Here is a 17043-nt window from a genome sequence, read left to right as displayed (position 1 = left end):
AATGGTCCCTTCTGATCTTGAATTCTATGATTCTATGAACTACCTGAAAGGGGGTTCCAAAGAGGATGGATCTAGACTGTTCTCAGTGGTACCTGATGACAGAGCAAGGAGTAATGGTCTCAAGTTGCAGTGTGGGAGGTTTAGGTTGGATATTAGGAAAAACTTTTTCACTCAGAGAGTGGTGAAGCACTGGAATGGGTTACCTAGAGAGGTGGTGGAATCTCCTTCCTTAGAGGTTTTTAATGTCACACTTGACAAAGCCCTGACTGGGATGATTTAGTTGGGTTTGGTCCTGCTTTGAGCAGGGGGTTGGACTAGATGACCTCCTGAGGTCCCTTCCAACCCTGATATTCTATGATTCTATTCTATGATTCTACGTCTCCATACGAATACGCTCGAGAAATTCCTCATGTGCACGGATGCTCCCCAGCCTGGCCACCTCCTCCTGTAGCTCTCCCAGCTGCTTCCTGAGAGATTCCACCAGCAGGCACCTCTCACACTGGATGGTCTCCCCAGCCTGGCTTTCTGTGAGTGGGAAATGCAGGCCACAGTCTCTGCAAATCCACACCAGCATCTGGGTAGAGGCATTAACCATTTTGAAAGCAGAAGTTTTGATTTTTCAATTCAAACTGAATTTTTATTTGAAATATACTTCAATGTCCTTCCCAAAACATTTACAGGGTAAAAAAATCAAGTAATGGAACATTTAGTTTCTGATCTAACAAAATATTGTTCATTTGACCCAGGGACCTGCTGTCTGCCCCACTGCAAGCTGCACGACTTACCTGGTGGGCTCCGCCCTGTGTCTAGTCGACGATTATCCATGTTAAAGCAAACCCCGCCATTCCACTAGGCATTGGCCCCTGTGTCAGCAGAGTCAGTGGAGAGGGCAATGGCTGAATGTGCCACTAAGACTGCCCTTGTCGCTCTCCCTGAGAGCAGGGCTGAGACCTGCTGGCTGCTTAGCGTGGGTGAAGTGGGCCTGCTGCTGCGCATGGTGAACCTGTTCGGTGGATTAAGGTCCCTCTGCTGAGCACCTTCCATCCAGCTGAAATCTGTCCTAAGCACCTTGGGGTGGCTCCCAGAGTCCGTTACTCTCCAGGGCCTTTTCACCAGTACTCAGGCCATTCAGTGTTTAGGACCAAATTTACAAATCACTGGAAAGAGAGAACAGTGGTAAAACAGGGAAAATAAGCTGGCCTGTCCCCCAGGAAACAGCAGGCCAGCTTTCCTGTTATTCCTTCATTTAGCCATTTGCATGTAAATCTGCTGCATCTTCTTCTTTAATCCTCTGCAATTCCCTTCCCGACTGATCTCCTTTTTAAGTTCTGCTGTGTTCCTCATCGCCTACCTCAGCCCCTCCTCCCTCTGACCCCAATAGCATGGTTGGCTTCAGATCGCATGTGTACAGAAGTGTTTGATAATCCTCCAGCTGCTCCTCCGTGCTGAGGCCTGAGGTGAGCTGGAGCTATACTACCAGAGGTGAAAGTAAGCTGGTACAGCATACCAGCAAGAGCCGGTACGCCATGCCGGACTGGACCGGCTTCTCCGGCAGTGAGTTAAAGGGCCTGGGGCTCCCTGCAGTGGTAGGAGCAGCGGGCCCTTTAAATCCCCGCCCGAGCTCTGCCGCCCCGGGATAGTGGCGGCAGGGCTCCTGCGGTGATTTAAAGGGCCCAGAGCTCCGTGGCAGCCGGAACCCCAGGCCCTTTAATTCGCCCCTGAGCCCTGGGGCACCCAGCTGCCTGTGCAGCTGGTAGCTCCACAGCAGGAGCCCCAGGGCCTTTAAATCTGGAAAGGCCCTGCCTTTTCCGGTTGAGGCCACGCCCCCGCTCAGGACTCCGGGGTACTGGTAAGTCTTTTAAGTTACTTTCACCCGTGTATACTGCTAACCTTTCTGCACCAACCTGGGGACTTTGGTACTTTGCATCTGCCCTGCTGCATAAATGCTGCATCATTTTAGCTGCATCTGCCTACAAGAAAGCAATGGATTCTGTCTTGTAGTGTAAAATGGCAAAGCTCCATTCTAGCTGCTGCCTGCTATTCCATTAGAAGCCTAATTCACCCCTCGCATTTTATTCTTTCTCCATGCCCTTTGATGGTGACAGCTTAGTGACTCCTGCTCTGCAATCTCACATTGCTTGAGAAGGTCACGGACCCTTTTCTTTGTCACAATCAGTCGGAAGGACCCCTTTGGATATGTGCTCTGTACAGACAAGCTGGGCCTCAGCATGCTGGGGCATTAAGGCAGGTTGTGGAATCCCTGTCTCTGTTGGTTTTAAAGAACAGGTTGGACAAACACCTGTCAGGGATGATCTTGGTTTCCTTGGCCCTGCCTCAGCACAGAAGGCTGCACCAGATGACCTCTAAAGGTCCCCTTCAGCCCTATATTTCTATGATTCTAACTATTAGAACCCTGACCCTCACTGGCACTAGCAAGGTTCTAATGGCTGAGCTGTCTGTGCTGGCCTGTGGCCATTAGTATCCAGAAGAAGGCTCAGATTGTGTCATGTGAACTGATTGTATTGGAGAATGTGTTTCTTGCTCCCTTCTGGTCATGGCTGGACACCCAAGGGAACGGCGCTTTCCCGCATCATGAGGGGCCCTGTCATTTGACCTAAGGACAGAAGCTCAGGCCCCAGCTCTGAAGAGGTTAATATCTGACATTGCTTTGGTGCCTTCCTCCTGCCACTGAAATGGGAATGAATACAGGACATGGCAGCCTGCTTCTATTTTTGTTGCCTGCACAGCAGTAACTGTTAAACAGTATTATGTCCTCCCCACTTCAGTCCCTGACTCCCTGGCAGCTGGCACAGGCCTTGGCTGACAGGAGGGGGCCTGTGGTGGTAAGCTGTTGCTTATCTCTCTGTCAGAGATGTCAGAGCTGCTGGAGTTGCCAGGCTCTGAGTCAGCATGTTGCATTCTAACAGCTTGGGGTTTCTGCTGTTTCTGCCTAGGTGAACACAGCCATGCATGAGGCCAAGCTGATGGAGGAGTGTGATGAGCTCATGGAGATCATCCGGCAGCGCAAGCAAGTGATTGCCGTCAAGATCAAGGAGACGAAGGTAAGTGTTGCTCTGAGGTGTGCGTGCCCAGTGCTGATGCCACAATTACTTGGGGGAAGTGCTGTGGACACTGGTGCTGCTTCTCCTATGACATCCCTGCCCCAGATTTTCAGATCAGCTTTGCCAACTTGCCCAGTCCTCTTGGTTTCATGATACAGCATCCTCTCCAGGACAGCATGCTCCCATCCATGGGGCTGACATGTCAGCAAACAAAGCCACAGAGGAGGAAGATGTACCTTGAGTAAGTGGTCTAAGAGTCCGGGAGACCCACTGGAAAAGATTGGTGTGTCTGGAAATGAGCTTCAAGTCTCAGCATTTCAGAGGTTGCAATGGAGTGGCCAAGAATTTGCCTACAGAAGGGATAGGATGTGCCAAGGCTGGGTCCTCTAATTCTTTTAAACATAGAGGACAAGGCAGGGGCTGCTTTTCAGAGATGCTTTGTGTGATGCTGGCAGACCAGGTGCCAGCTCATGCCAAGGTCCCCAGGTCTCAACTGAACACTGACAAACACCTAGCTGGAACCAGTCTGGCTCACCTGTGGGTTAGTATAGTTGAAACATTAAAATTATAAGAATGTGTTTAGTGTTTAAACTTTATGAAATGCCTGTGAGTTGCTGCCTGCACTAATCTCACTTACAGCATCGGTATCCCACAGTTGAGCATTGATACTGTAAGCTTCTGTAACTGTGTAAATCACTGGACAGGAAAGAGGCATTAAGTAATATGAAGTGCCGCACTGCAACCTTCCAGCCCCAGATGCAGCAGAGGAGACCACTGCAGGGGAATGGGCCCAATTACAGCACCTGAGAGCACCTGAAGAATGTGAGCATCAGAGACTGATGACGGAATTACCAGTCAGGGAATCTAAGGCAGCTGGGGCAGCTGAGGAGAGAGCCCACCAGAGACACCAGGAACAAGTAACAGCAGTCAAAGCCAACAAAGAAACTGAGGAGCGGGCACACAGGTGTCTGATGGAAGCTCAAACATTTCAGCCCAAATTACTGGAGCAGCAAAAGGAGCCAGTGAGTATACCTGCCCCCCCTCCCCCAACACAAGGGAGTAGGAGAAAGTCTGCCTAATTTATAAAGAAACTGACTGTACAGAAGAGTTCCAGTCCACCTTGGAGAGACTGCTTAGGCTGCACAATATCTCAGCAGATAAACAGATGCCTGTTCTCTTAACCAGCTTATCTGTGAAGCCAGACAAGTTTTGAATGATCTGGAGGAGGGTGGTGTAAAGGTGAAGAAGAAATTTAAAGAAAATGTATTGGAAAGATTTAAGATTACCTCTGAGATCTATTGATTGAAGGCTAGAAACATCCGCCTGTTGGACAACGTCACTCATGTTGAACAGGTGCATAAAATATGTCATTTTAGGAGAAAATGGATAATCGGGGTGGGTGCTGAAGGTGATGATGGAAAACTGTTTGAGCTGATAGCCCAGAAGCAGTTGCTCTGGGTGGTTACAGATGAGGTGAAGGCAGCCATCTGTGACAAAAAGCCAGCCACAGTTTTAGAGGCTGCAGAAATTGCTTATGATGAGTCAAGGGCCCATGGGGATAGGGGAGTAAATCCGAGGGGAAGGGAAATCCCCATGTCACCCAGGGTCAGAGGGAAGTGGTGATTGGAAAGAAACCTAACCCCACTTAGATAAAACCCCTGAAGGGAACCCAAGTTTTAAAGCCACCTACCAACAGGAAAGGCAGGTCAATCACCAGAAGGGAGAGAGGCATTAAGTAATGTGAAGTGCCGCTCTGCAACTGAAGGTGTGACATCCTGCCCAAAAGGAAAAGCCAGTTGACACCAGAAAGACTATTGTGGCATGTTAAAGAGGACAAAAGACTTTGTTGCTCTGTTGCCCCTTCCTCCCCCATGAAGGGAGGGTAGTCACGCATGTTAACGCTGATATAGTGCCTGAGGATTTTACACTTGATAATTGGTTAGGAACATCTAAGTACAGAATTCACAGTCAATTTGGAGGTTTTGTCCTGGGTCTTACCAGCCTGCCCTGAGGTTGGTGTTCATGCTCCTGAGTCACTGCAGACCACTTGACACTTGGTAAAATCCATTTTTCTCATTCAGCTCTTATGGCAATGAGACTAATAGCAAACGAAGCTGTAGCTCAGTGTGCAGTGCTCCCTGGAGCTGGAGCTTTGCAGAGCCCTTCAAGGGGCCAGCACCTGCACTGTCCAGCCACTCTAGAGACTCACATACCTTACAGCACACAGGGTATGTTGTCATGTTGATATCATTGAGTTGTGCTTCACAAATTCATGAGATGCCGTTAATTTGTCCTACTCCAGCAGCGCTTTTTGGGATAGGCTTTGAATAGCAGCTGTAGCTCAGAGCTGTGAGTTAGATCCCGACAGTGCAGGGGAGTGCAGCAGCTATTCTGTATAAGCTCACAGCCATGGACCAGGATGCTGGCTGCTACATGCACATGAATGTCTCTCTGCACGTCCTATCAGATAAACCAGAGCCCCTCCGGTGTCTACCATCTCTTCCACATGTGGTGACATTGCAGTGACACCTGGCAGCCTTTTTAAAACAGAGTAGGGATTATTAGTCAATTGGGATACCGCATCAGGAAGTCCTTAGGGTAGCTGAGAGAAACAAAGGTGAAGATGGAGTTCAGACTGGCCAATGTCAGGGTACTACCCAGCCAAGCCTGTAGATTGGCTCTGTCAATCCTCTCTCTGTCTTTGTGTCTCAGTCCCAGTTGAGAGCTCCTGTGTCTCTCCAAGGGCTAGCTCCTAACACAGCCACCTCACATCTTTTGCTCCATTGTCCTCCTGCCAGGACGCATGCTGAGTTCACATGTTCTGCCTGAGGGAGTTTCCCATTGTTAGGTGTCAGTTGTTCTGCACTTGGGGTCCTGTTGTCTTTCCAGATTGTCCATTGATATTGTCAGTTTCAGCCAGTCCTAAATGACCCACTCCTACCTCCCCAGACAGTTGCATGACCCCGGTACCTCAAGTCTCCTGCTCTGCCCCAGGAGCATTTTAACATTTCTGCACTTCCTGGGTAGCAATCCCTAGTCAGGTAAGCAGGGCCAGTTTTATGCCAATTCCACCAATTCCCCGGAATCAGGCCCCGCGCTGAAGAGGGCCCCATGCCTGCGCCTAAGGGGGCCCCGCTCCAGGGGTCTTCGATGGCGAGGGGTCCGCTCTGAGGGTCTTCGGGGGCATTTCGGTGGCGGAGGGTCCTTTGGTGCCATGGAAGACCTGGAGCGGACCCCTTGCCGCCGAAGTGCCTCCGAAGCCCCAGACCGCCACCGAGTATTCCAATCGGGCCCTGTGGGTCATAAAGCCAGCCCTGCAGGTAAGTCACTGCTATTCATACAAATATTACAGAAAATTCCTACTTTGGCCCAGCGATAACCCACATCGTTTGGCACCAAATAGCATTCCGAATGTGGCCAGAGCTACACGTTATTACAGAGTATTGTTTGTGAGAATCTTCTCCAGTTTTGCTCTTTAGTGTTTTAACATTATAACATCATCACCGGACGGAGTTGTTATAATCTGTGTAGTATGTGAAACGTATACAAAGGGACTCTCATGGCCTGTCTGTTAATGCGCGTTTGACTCCACACCTCCTGAAGTTATATGTGAATCCGGGTGGCTCCTCACTGCTCTTATCCTCAGGGTTCAACTGTCTCGGACAAATTAATGTTTGAAAGGCCACGGTTGGTATCTGGTTTGGGGAGGAGAATGGCACAGATTTGCATGATAGATTGTTGTAGTCACATCCGCCCAGATAATTTCCTAAGGGGTTTTATAACACTGCTATGTTACTGTGATAATGTTAATGTCGAAGGGCCATCTTAGACCTACACAGCAGATCAGTTAAAAGCTGAAAACTCTGCAATATACTTAACCTTAAGTTTATTGGGTATTCCAGTGGTTTCTGTATAATAGGGAGATATGTGGTGCTTGAATTAACTCTGACACTAAAACTAGCGTAGGTTCATATTATCAGTACTGGTGCTCCAGCCTTTTAAATTTTAAATGTTGCTCCACCTCTGTGACAGTGGCCTCACGGAGTTCCATAGTTGTTGTGTATGAACTGATTTCCTCTCTCATATTTGCTCTGGTTGTAAGTAAAAGGATGTTCTCCAACTGCCAACCCTTCAAACTCACCCTAGCATTTGACGGTCAGCTCAAGCTCTTTCCATCTTGTGCATCATCCCAGAGAATAAAGGGGTCTGAGGGCCCAATTCCAGCCCTGGTGATTGCACAGGTGTCACTGGCCTTCAGGTTATGTGGTTTGAGAGGGTCTGTGTGACAGAGCCCAGCTTGACTTTCAGATCCCAGAGGGAGTTTGCAGGGATGGCACTTGTAACAGGGTTGGGGGGGGGGTTCTTTGCAACCTGAGCAAATGTGGAAAGGAAACGAGTGATACCCAGTGGACAGGGAACCTCACAATGCCATTTATAGAGTCACTTTTCAGGGGAGAACCACCATTTCATGACAGTCTCCGAGAGGATGCCTACAGAAGAGCTGGGGTGTAATTCTCAGTTCAGGTAGACATGCATGCATTAGCTGTGCTTGAGGTAGTGCCTAAAAATAGCAGAGTGGCTTCAGCAGCTTAGGCTAGCCACCCAAACAGTCTCTCCTGACTCTTCCCTCCCTCCCCCGCCACACACCCAGTCCATGCCACTGCAGCCCCACCACTATTAGTAGGTGTTAGCTCAAGCAGCACTAATGCGTGTATGCCTACACCAGCTGTGAACTACACCTCCCAGCTACAGGGTAGACTGTACCCTGTTTGTGCCTCTTGACAGCTGCCAGTGCCATGGACATTCTAACTCACTATGGCACAAGGACAGCAGTCACAGATAGCCTGAGCTCCATTGTAGGTTTGATTGTGCACAACTAAATGGGAGTGCCTCCTGGAGTTACGTCCTTAGTCTGGGAAAGTACGACAGAGGTCCCAAAAGGCTGGGGACTGTTCAAATTCCATTCTGCACCCAAGGACAGTCAGATCACATGATGCTGGTTACAAATAATACTGGAAAAAGGACAACACTTCCCTGTGTGTTTAGAGGGGAAGTTGAGATGGTGATAAAAACGTTTCACTTCTGAGCACTGTAATGACTGCCAGTGGTCAGCCTAGCTACTCTCCAGGCTAATGAAATGTAAGTAAATGCTAAGCTGTTTATGGCTCCAGCTGTTTTCTCTCTGTAATTCAGAAGCAATGTTGGGAACCAAGCAGCTAGAGCATTATAGAGATGACCGACGGTGCTACTCAATGAAAGATAACCGAGTACCAATATGGAGTGTATTTCCAAGAGCAAAATTAAAACCAATTTCTTTGATCAGCCCCCAACTGCAAATATTTGTAAAATCTGCAGGGGAAAAAAAATCAAAAAGTGGGGGGAGGGGAGGAAAGGGGAGATGGGGAGCAAACTGCAGATAAATGAAACATTAAAAACTGACAATCAGGAAATAGTTTGACTGATAAATTGCCAATTCATTTTCCATACATTCTGGGGTGTTTTTTCTGACTCTGGTGAATGACCCTACTTAGATGGGATGGGCCACATCACTGCATCAGATGGCCTGATAGCAGCAGGTGGGGAATTGTTGGGTTTTGTTACTGTTAAAGAAGTTGTCAAGGATATTTGTACCTTGTATTTCTGGTAGCCCTAGGAGAGGGCAGGTGTCCGGGGGAGCCCCCCGAGAGCTAGAGCATAGAAAGCCCAGTGCTGGGTGCACCTGGGTGCTGTTATGCTGCGTCCCGGTGCCCCCCCCCACCACCACCACTTGCTGCAATGCCTGGATGCTGCTCTGTTGACCAGGGTACTTATTTGCAGGCTGGGTTTTATCTTGTTTTAATACATCATGGCTGAAATCTTTGGTTGGTTCTAAAATGTGGTAGAAGGAACCTCTGTCTTCAAACTAGCACCATGCACCTTTCAGGAACTAAAAATCCCAAAGGAGGCATCTCTCTAATGCATGGTGTAACCTGGGCTTTGCTCATCAGAGCTTTTTGCCACTCAGGGTATGTCTACACTGCCCACCAGATTGGCGGGTAGCGATCAGTCTATCATGGATCTTTATCGCGTGTAGTGTAGACATGATAAATTGATCCCCGATCACTCTCCCGTCGATTGCTGAACTCCAGCTTGTCGAGAGGCGGAAGCAAAGTCGATGAGGGAGCCGCAGCAATCAACCCCGCTTCATGAGGATGCGAGGTAAGTCGAACTAAGATATGTCGACTTCAGCTACGCTGTTCTCGTAGCTGAAGTTGCGTATCTTAGGTTGATCTCCCCCCCCGTCCAGTGTAGACCAGGCCTGTAATGCTTGTCTAGTCTTTTTTTAATACAGCAAGGCTTTCCTTTCTTGTTCCTTTTCTCCTTTTGATAATTTTCTTGATGAGCCTGGGCATAAAATGAACCATCCATCAGCCCATTAATTCCCAGCAGGAGAGTCACTGCCTTGTGCAAATATCCATTTGAAGTTTTGTCCACCCTGCTGTTAGTCCGAATGAGCCTGCATGTCTCACTCAGCACAGGCTGTGATGGTTTGGTTTCCATAATGATGAATGAAGGTGTGCATTACAGATTGGCAGGAGAGATGCATGTCCCGTTGGTGGAACAAATGGATTAATCAGCCCATCCTGGCATTCATCACTCCCTCCCCCAGCCACCAGTAACCAAGTGACACCTGAGCCCAGTGCAGTTGTGTTGGCATTATGAGAGACTCATAGTCCAAGTGCTCTGGGATGGTATAGCACAATGCACAGAGCAGGAAGAGATCAGCTGTGTGAGGAGGAGGGCAATGCAGGGCACAGAGGCAGCAGGACATGAGGTTGCTGTGAGGTTTCTGTGAAACTGAAATAGGCCATATCAGGCTACTCTGTCTTAGGTACACAAAGGAGCCATTATTTTGGAAGGCGTGTTTAACTGTCTGGAGTTCCACTTTGTTTGTGTGGCAAAAAATGCAGATTCAGATCAACTGCAACATGTGAGACAGATGTCTCTTGGTGCCCAGCTGGCAAAGGGTTCATTCTCCTTTACAAGACACTTCTGTCTCAGACCAGACCAACTCATTATACCTAAGACATTGCTTTCATCAATTTATCCATAAAGGGCAGCATGTGAGGTCTCTACTGAAAGCTTGTAACTTACTGTAGTGCCCCTCTCCACCCAGTCAGAGCCGAATTAACTTTTTGTGGGCCCGGCGCCAAACATATTTGTGGGCCCCCCTGGGGAATAATTGTAAAAGGGGCCGGGGGTAAAAGCACAGTGGGGCAGGAGCTAGGGTTGGTCTCTGGAGCAAGGGAGGGGTCGGGGTAAACTTCAAGCGCAGCAGGGCTGGGGAGGGGGTAAACAGGATCCCCCCACCCCTGCCCACATAGAGCGGGTACCTACCTGGTTCTAGCCCATTCTCTTTGTCTCTCTCTGCACTGAGCTGCCCCGCAGCAGCAGGACAGGTTCTCTTCCAGCCCTCTGGGGTGCGTGTTGGGAGTGGGAGAAGCGGAGGCTAATGTGGTTACTCCTATAACCGGACATTTAGTTTCCAGTCAGCACTGCTAACCGGACACTCAGGTCCCGTTTTCTACTGGAGTTTCCAGTCTAAAACTGGATACCTGGCAACAGGGCTGCCAGGAAGGCCTGATGGGGGGGGAGAGGGGCAAGCAATCATTTTTAAAATTAAGAGGGCTAAGCCTTAAGGGGAGGCAAGTGGTGGGTGGGCTAGGGAGTGGAGAGGAGCTAGTGGGCAGGGCCATGTCTGCTGTACTGCCCAGGTAGGTTGGAGACTGTGGGGATCAGCTGACACAGTATCCAGGGCCGGTGCAAGGATATTTTGCACCCTAGGCAAAACTTCCACCTTGCGTCCCCCCGTCCCCTCTGGAGCATCGCTTATTATAAACTTTCAAAAATGAATGCAGTGGAGTCACATCTTACGCGGGGGTTAGGTTCTAAGGTCAGCGCGTAAGAGGAAAATCGCGTATAGTGAAAATTACCATAAACTACAGTACACACGGTATACATAGTATACACTGTCTACACTAGAAAAGGCTCCTCAACCTACGGCACACATGCCAAAGGTGGCACGCAAGCTGATTTTTTTTTTTAAATGGCAGGCTGTGGGTCCCGACCACCGCTGAGCCTGCTGCCAGCCTGGGGCTCCGTTCACTCAGCTACCAGCCAGGGTCTCAGCTGGCGACTCCCCTCAGCCTCTTGCCGTTCACCCAGGCTGGCAGGAAGCTGAGCAGGGCCGGTGGCCAAGACCCTGACTGGCAAGGAGCCAGAAGCCGGAACCCCAGATCATCAGCGGGCTGAGCAGGGCCGGGGGCCGAGACCCCAGACAGCCCGCTGCCAGTCGGGGGTTCTGTCCCGGACGCCAGATCCATTCAGCCTCCTGGTGGTCTGGGTGAATGGAATGTCAGGCCAGCAGGAGGCTGAGTGGGGCCGGTGGCCGGGACCCCGACTGGCAAGGGGCTGGCAGCCAGAACCCCAGTCCGGCAGCAGGCTGAGTGTGGCTGGCGGCTGGGACCTCAGCCCGCTGCCAGCTGGGGTCCCAGCCACCGGCTCCGCTCAGCCTCCTGCCGGCCTGGGTGAACAGAACCCCAGGCCAGCGGACGGAACCCTGGGTGAACGGAGCCCCAGGCCAGCAGACGGAACCCTGGGTGAACGGAGCCCCAGGCCAGCAGACGGAACCCTGGGTGAACGGAACCCCAGACCGTTCACCCAGGCTGGCAGGAGGCTGAGCGGAGCTGGCTGGGACCCCAGCAGGCTGAGCGGGGCTGGCGGCTGGGACCCCGGCTGGCAGGAGCCGGCCCACTGCTGGCCCTGCTCAGCCCACTGCCAGCTGAGTGACCAGAACCCCGGGCTGGTAGCAGGCTCAGTGGCAGCCGGGACCCGCAGCCTGCCACTAAAATAAAAAATCGGCTTGCATGCCACCTTTGGGTTGAGGACCCCTGTTCCTGTGTATACTGTACTTTATGGTAATTTTCACTATACACAATTTTCCTCTTACGCGGTGACTTTAGAACCAACCCCTGTGTAAGATGTGACTCCACTGTACTGTAAAAAAAAATTTTGGGCACCGCTTTTTGGCACCCTCAAATCTTGGCGCCCTAGGCGGTCACCTAGTTTGCCTAGTGGTTACACTGGCCCTGACAGTATCCCCAGCCCAGGTGACGTGACAGCCAGTGGTGGATTTAGAGTTAGTGGGGCCCCCCAGCCCTGTGCTCAGCTTCATTTTGGGGGCTCCTCCTTGGGACCCAGTCAAGAAAAAGAACATTCTCTCGTATCTCCCCCTGCCCCCATTTTTCATTCTTTTTTTCTTCATCCGCCTCCCATAAGTAATAGCAAGTAAATGAAAATAAAGTGAGGTACCTTGATTGTTCTTGTAGTCTAACTTATTTTTCCACAGACCATTTGAAAATCACGGGGGGGGGGTCTCGACGGACCACTTAATGATCTTTCCAAATATTCTAAAAAAAATGTTCGGGTGCAGGGTCTGGCCAGGAGCTAGGGCAAGGGAGGGAGCTCAGGGTGGAGCAGGAGGTTGGGGTGTGGAGCACTTACCTGGGGCAGCTCCTGTTTGGTTCTCAGGATGGGGGTGCAGGAGTCAGGGCAGGGGGCTTGGGAGGGGGATGCAGGGGGTCAGGGAAGGGGGCTGGGAGAGTGTGAGGGGAGTGCAGGGTCAGGGGCTCAGGGTATGTGAGGGGGAGCAGGTGCAGGGGTTAGGGAGGGCAGGGGGCTGGGGTCATGGGGGTGCTCACGCAGGGGGCTGGAGGGGGTATGCCCCAGTTGCAGTCCCTTCCCCAAGACCTCACCCCTGCCTCTTCTCCTCCTCCTCTCCATAGCGGTGTGCTGCAGCTTGCTCCTCCCTCATCCCCCCTCCTGCCAGCAAGGCTGATCCAGCTGACTCAGGGGGAGGGAAAGTAGCACGCTGAGGAAAAAGGCGGGGGAGAGTCCTCACCCTGCCTCTTCTCCTCCCCCCTGGAGTGGCATGCTGCAGCTTCCTCCTCCCGCCTGCCTCCGCAGGGGACGATGTAGCATGCTGGGGAAAGGGGCGGGGCAGGAGCAAGCTCTGACCCCACAGGAGAGAGCGGGGGGGGGGGGAAGGGCAGAGAAGAGTGTGCCATGGCGCCATTATAAATCCGGTATTGCACCTAGTTACCTCCTTTAGTGCCAATTTCCTTTTTGATGGACAGGCCTGGGTTCTTCTGGATCCCACCTTCAGCTCAGCAGGGAGTAACTTCCATATATTTTTTTTTAATGAAGATATACCTTTCTCATAGAGCTGGAAGAGACCCTGAAAGGTCATTGAGTCCAGCCCCCTGCCTTCATTAGCTGGGCCAAGTACTGATTTTGCCTCAGATCCCTAAGTGGCCCCCTTAAGGATTGAACTGACAACCCTAGGTTTAGCAGACCAATACTCAAACCACTGAGCTATCCCTCCCCACAATTTGGTGGTGCCTCCACCTGCATCACTCCTTCCTGGCATGGTCACCAGGGGAGGAAAATTCTGACCATAGGATAACCCCCATGTACTTGCCAAAGAGTTGGAGACTCCCAAGAAATAATTAATACACACAACATATTCAACACAAACACACTCAATATATTCAACACTGTCAAATATATTAAACAGGAAGTGTAGATAAAATAGCAGGGTAAAAACTACTCTCAGGGTCACCAGTGTCCACGCTGATAAAACCCATGAATTTCCCCCGTCACTTTACCTAATATAGCAAATGTAAAATTAGTTTCCTGCTGATACGTGCACTTTGTAGGGGCCCTTGATGGCCTGTGGCCACAATAATTTCTGTGCAGCAGTTAGCGATGTGGTGAGTCCCTCCACAGGTTTAATAGACAGCAGATAATAAAATCCCGAAAGCCTCACCCCTGGCTTGAGGACACAGTTCAGGGATCTGGTGGTCTCCCAAACAATCTCCCAGACTATCTAGCTGAAGGATGGTGACTCTCAACTCGGTGAACAATCCTCAGGTTCAGAGATAGCGCTGGGCGTCTCAGTCACTGCAGAGGGATTGATCTCTGCTTGCAGGAGTCAGGCTGCTTTTGGTGTCAGGATTTTCCCTCCCCACAAAGCGGTGCAGGGCTCAGGGTGCATGTTACAAAACTCTACTAAAATCATAGTCTTAGTCTCCCATCCCAGCACTCAGACACACTTGCAGCCAGAACAGAGCTCGCCATATGGTTTCTAATCTTTCCTAGGGAGCTGCAGGGCTAAGTTTCCTCAACAAAGTTCTACAAACTGGGCGTCGCCTTGGAGAGGGAGAGGCCCAAGCTGAGGGATGTTGCTGCCAGACCCCCAGAGGCTGGTTTTCAGGGGGACCTTGAAGGCAAGCCTGGGCCTCACCAGTCCCCACTGCCAGCTCTGCCCTTTCCCTGGCTGGCTCCAGCTCCTCCAGACTGACTTCTCTCCAGGGCTCCTATTGGGCACTTGGGCAGGCTAGCTCTTCTTCCACAGCTTTCCCTTGTCAGTCATTTGACTCTGCCCCCTCTTTTCTCTCAGGCATTGCACCTCCCCAGAGCGGGGGCCTTGCCACCCTCCTCTTGCCAACAAGGCCCCTGTTCTAAACAGAGTCTCTCCTCTCCCTCTGGGCTGCCCAGCAGACTCTGAGTCTGCCCTTGGCCTCTTCCTCCCAGGGACAGTGCCCCTCCCTGAGCTACCAGCACACAGAGACCCAGAGGCCTAGGGGTTACACTCTCCCTGGGTGAAAGTTCTTGCCATCCTTGGCGAGACTCCTTGCAAGCTCCTTTTCCTCAGGTCATAGTAAACATTGTAAAGCTGACAATGTTATTGTCCAACAAGCAGGTATGGCCATGTCAGAATACAACAATAATTTAAAAACAACCTCACATTGCTGTGCAATTTACATAGTAACCCACTCTTACTATATTGAAATAAACTACTTCTTAATAAACTTGGAGTCTCCAGGGGGAACTATCAGGCAAAAACAATAATAGACCACCCACACCCATCTGTGTACTAAGAGCAAAGGAATTAGAACATCATAAGTGAGCATCTGTAGAGTTTCTCACTCTCTTTCTGAATGTTGAAGTACAGAAGCTTCTTAGGGTCAGGGTTTTCAACAGTAATGAGTGCAGAACAATCAATGATTTCCCATTCTGCATCCTCTGTAAGTGGAACTATACTAGCTTGTGGACCATTTGCTCCTCGGGGCCAGCAAATGCTGCAAAAGAATGAAGTTGGGGTGAGAATCTGCTTAATTAGATAGAAGTGACTATTAATAAACACCCTAGTTCACATTTTATTATTTAGTTTTGTATGTGACTATTTGTTTCCATCACTCACACTTATTTCTGTTTGAATCTCTGCTCTTTCTTAAATTCATTTCCTTTTGTTTTACTGTAGCTGAATTTAAGTGCTGTGAGAGACCACTGTCCTGTATCTGAGGTAGAACTGGTAAACTGAGGTGCACTGTCCTTTGGGAACAGCAGATCTGGGTTTTTTTGAATACCCAGTGATCAGGAGCTGGACACCACAGGGGACTCAGGGGTTGGGTGCATCTGTTGTCAACCTGGAGGGCAAAGGCAGGGCTGGCATAGCCCAGAGGAGAGTGCTTGGGGGACTGACAGGCTGGTGGGGGTCGGGCACTAACACCCAGCTGGCACAGGCCCCACTCCCTTGTGCTGGAGGCAGATGGCAACAGGGTTACTCAGCCCTGGGGGCCCCGAGAGAAGCGGCACAGAACGGTTAGTGAAGTCGTCAATTTGCCAAATTGTTTTGGTCAAAGAAAAATCTGAACAGTTTTAAATGTGCTGGTTTGACATTGTCTGAACAAAATGTTTTGATTTTTCAGTTCAAATGATTCTTTGTTTTAAAATGTCCTTCAATTTTATTTAAAAAAAAACTAAAGAAGGTTTATAAAAATGCTTGAAATCAAACTAAACATTTCACTTCACCCCAAAGGCTGCTTTTTAAAAAAACTTTTCAATTTCCCCCCAAAAATTGAAAAAATGTGTGGAGTTTTTTGGGTCAACCCAAAACTAATTTTTTTAAAAATTCCTGGTGAATCAAAAAAATCAACTCTACTCACCTGTACTACTCTGGACTCTCCCTGTGCCCTGGCTTGCTGCTTTCTGCCCCATCCTTATTCCACTCTACCTCACTCTTGTCCTACCTACATTGTTTTGAGTGTGTGATATCAGACTGTACTATGAGGTCAAAGGCTGTTCACTCTGGAGTTTGCAGAATTGGAACTGGGCTTAATTTGGAGGTGATCTGTACCTAAATGCATCATTTTAAACCTACGTATTACATTTCCTGTTCTTCCTCTGAGCTCCATCTGCAGATCAAATCGAGATGATCCCACACAACAGCTTCATCCCCCTGAACTTACTTCCTCCTTCTACTTCAGTATTTTCTGCCAGGCTCTGCTCCCCTAACTCCTGGTAAATAGTAACTTATTCCATGAATAGACCTTTTAAAATCATTAGGACCCCTCTGAAATCACTGGGACGGTGCATGGAGGAAGGTGTGACTCTGCTTGAACAGGAGTGGAAGAATTTGGTCATTAAAAACTGATCTTCCTGCTTTCACAAGAATGATGCAGGTTTCGCTGCAGCTGTGTGCTTCCCAGCTATTAACCGATTCTTCCCCCCTTCATAACTTATGACCTCACTCCTAGTCAGAGACTTTATGCAATAATCCATCATGTGCAACTTGGGCAAAAGCTTTCTGAAAACATTAAGCATATTGCTTCCCCTCAGTCTACACCCAGAGCAATTTCACTGAAAACAAACAAGTGTCAGGGTTGCTTGAAGTGATTTATCTTTCATGCGTTCATGCTGACTCATTGCACCGTTAAATAATGCTCTTGCTTTTCCAAATGTTTCTTTATAATAGCAAATGCCCTTGCAGAAATATTTCCTGCCCAGTCACATGTTCCAGCCTTTCTTCTGCTTATTGATCATTCCCTAGTTTCAGGTAAGGAAACCTTGTCCCTCAGTAATAGTCATACACCTATCA

The 17043-nt window shown here is 49.7% G+C and overlaps 1 protein-coding gene across 6 annotated transcripts in view; it reads left to right on the top strand.

Annotated features, from left to right (window-relative positions):
- The window catches only part of LOC123377623 (probable E3 ubiquitin-protein ligase MID2), a 432199-nt gene that overhangs the window by 305724 nt on the left and 109432 nt on the right, over window positions 1-17043 (top strand). For all 6 annotated transcript variants that reach the window (XM_045030745.1, XM_045030744.1, XM_045030748.1 and 3 more), the window contains exon 4: window positions 2955-3062. In XM_045030745.1, coding sequence (XP_044886680.1) covers window positions 2955-3062 — 108 coding nt within the window. The remainder of the gene's footprint in view (window positions 1-2954; window positions 3063-17043) is intronic.

Source organism: Mauremys mutica, chromosome 9 (assembly GCF_020497125.1).
Source record: "Mauremys mutica isolate MM-2020 ecotype Southern chromosome 9, ASM2049712v1, whole genome shotgun sequence".
Taxonomy (NCBI): Eukaryota; Metazoa; Chordata; order Testudines; family Geoemydidae; genus Mauremys; species Mauremys mutica.
Note: the sequence above shows the minus strand (reverse complement) of the source record. Positions and strands in the feature narration are given on the sequence as shown.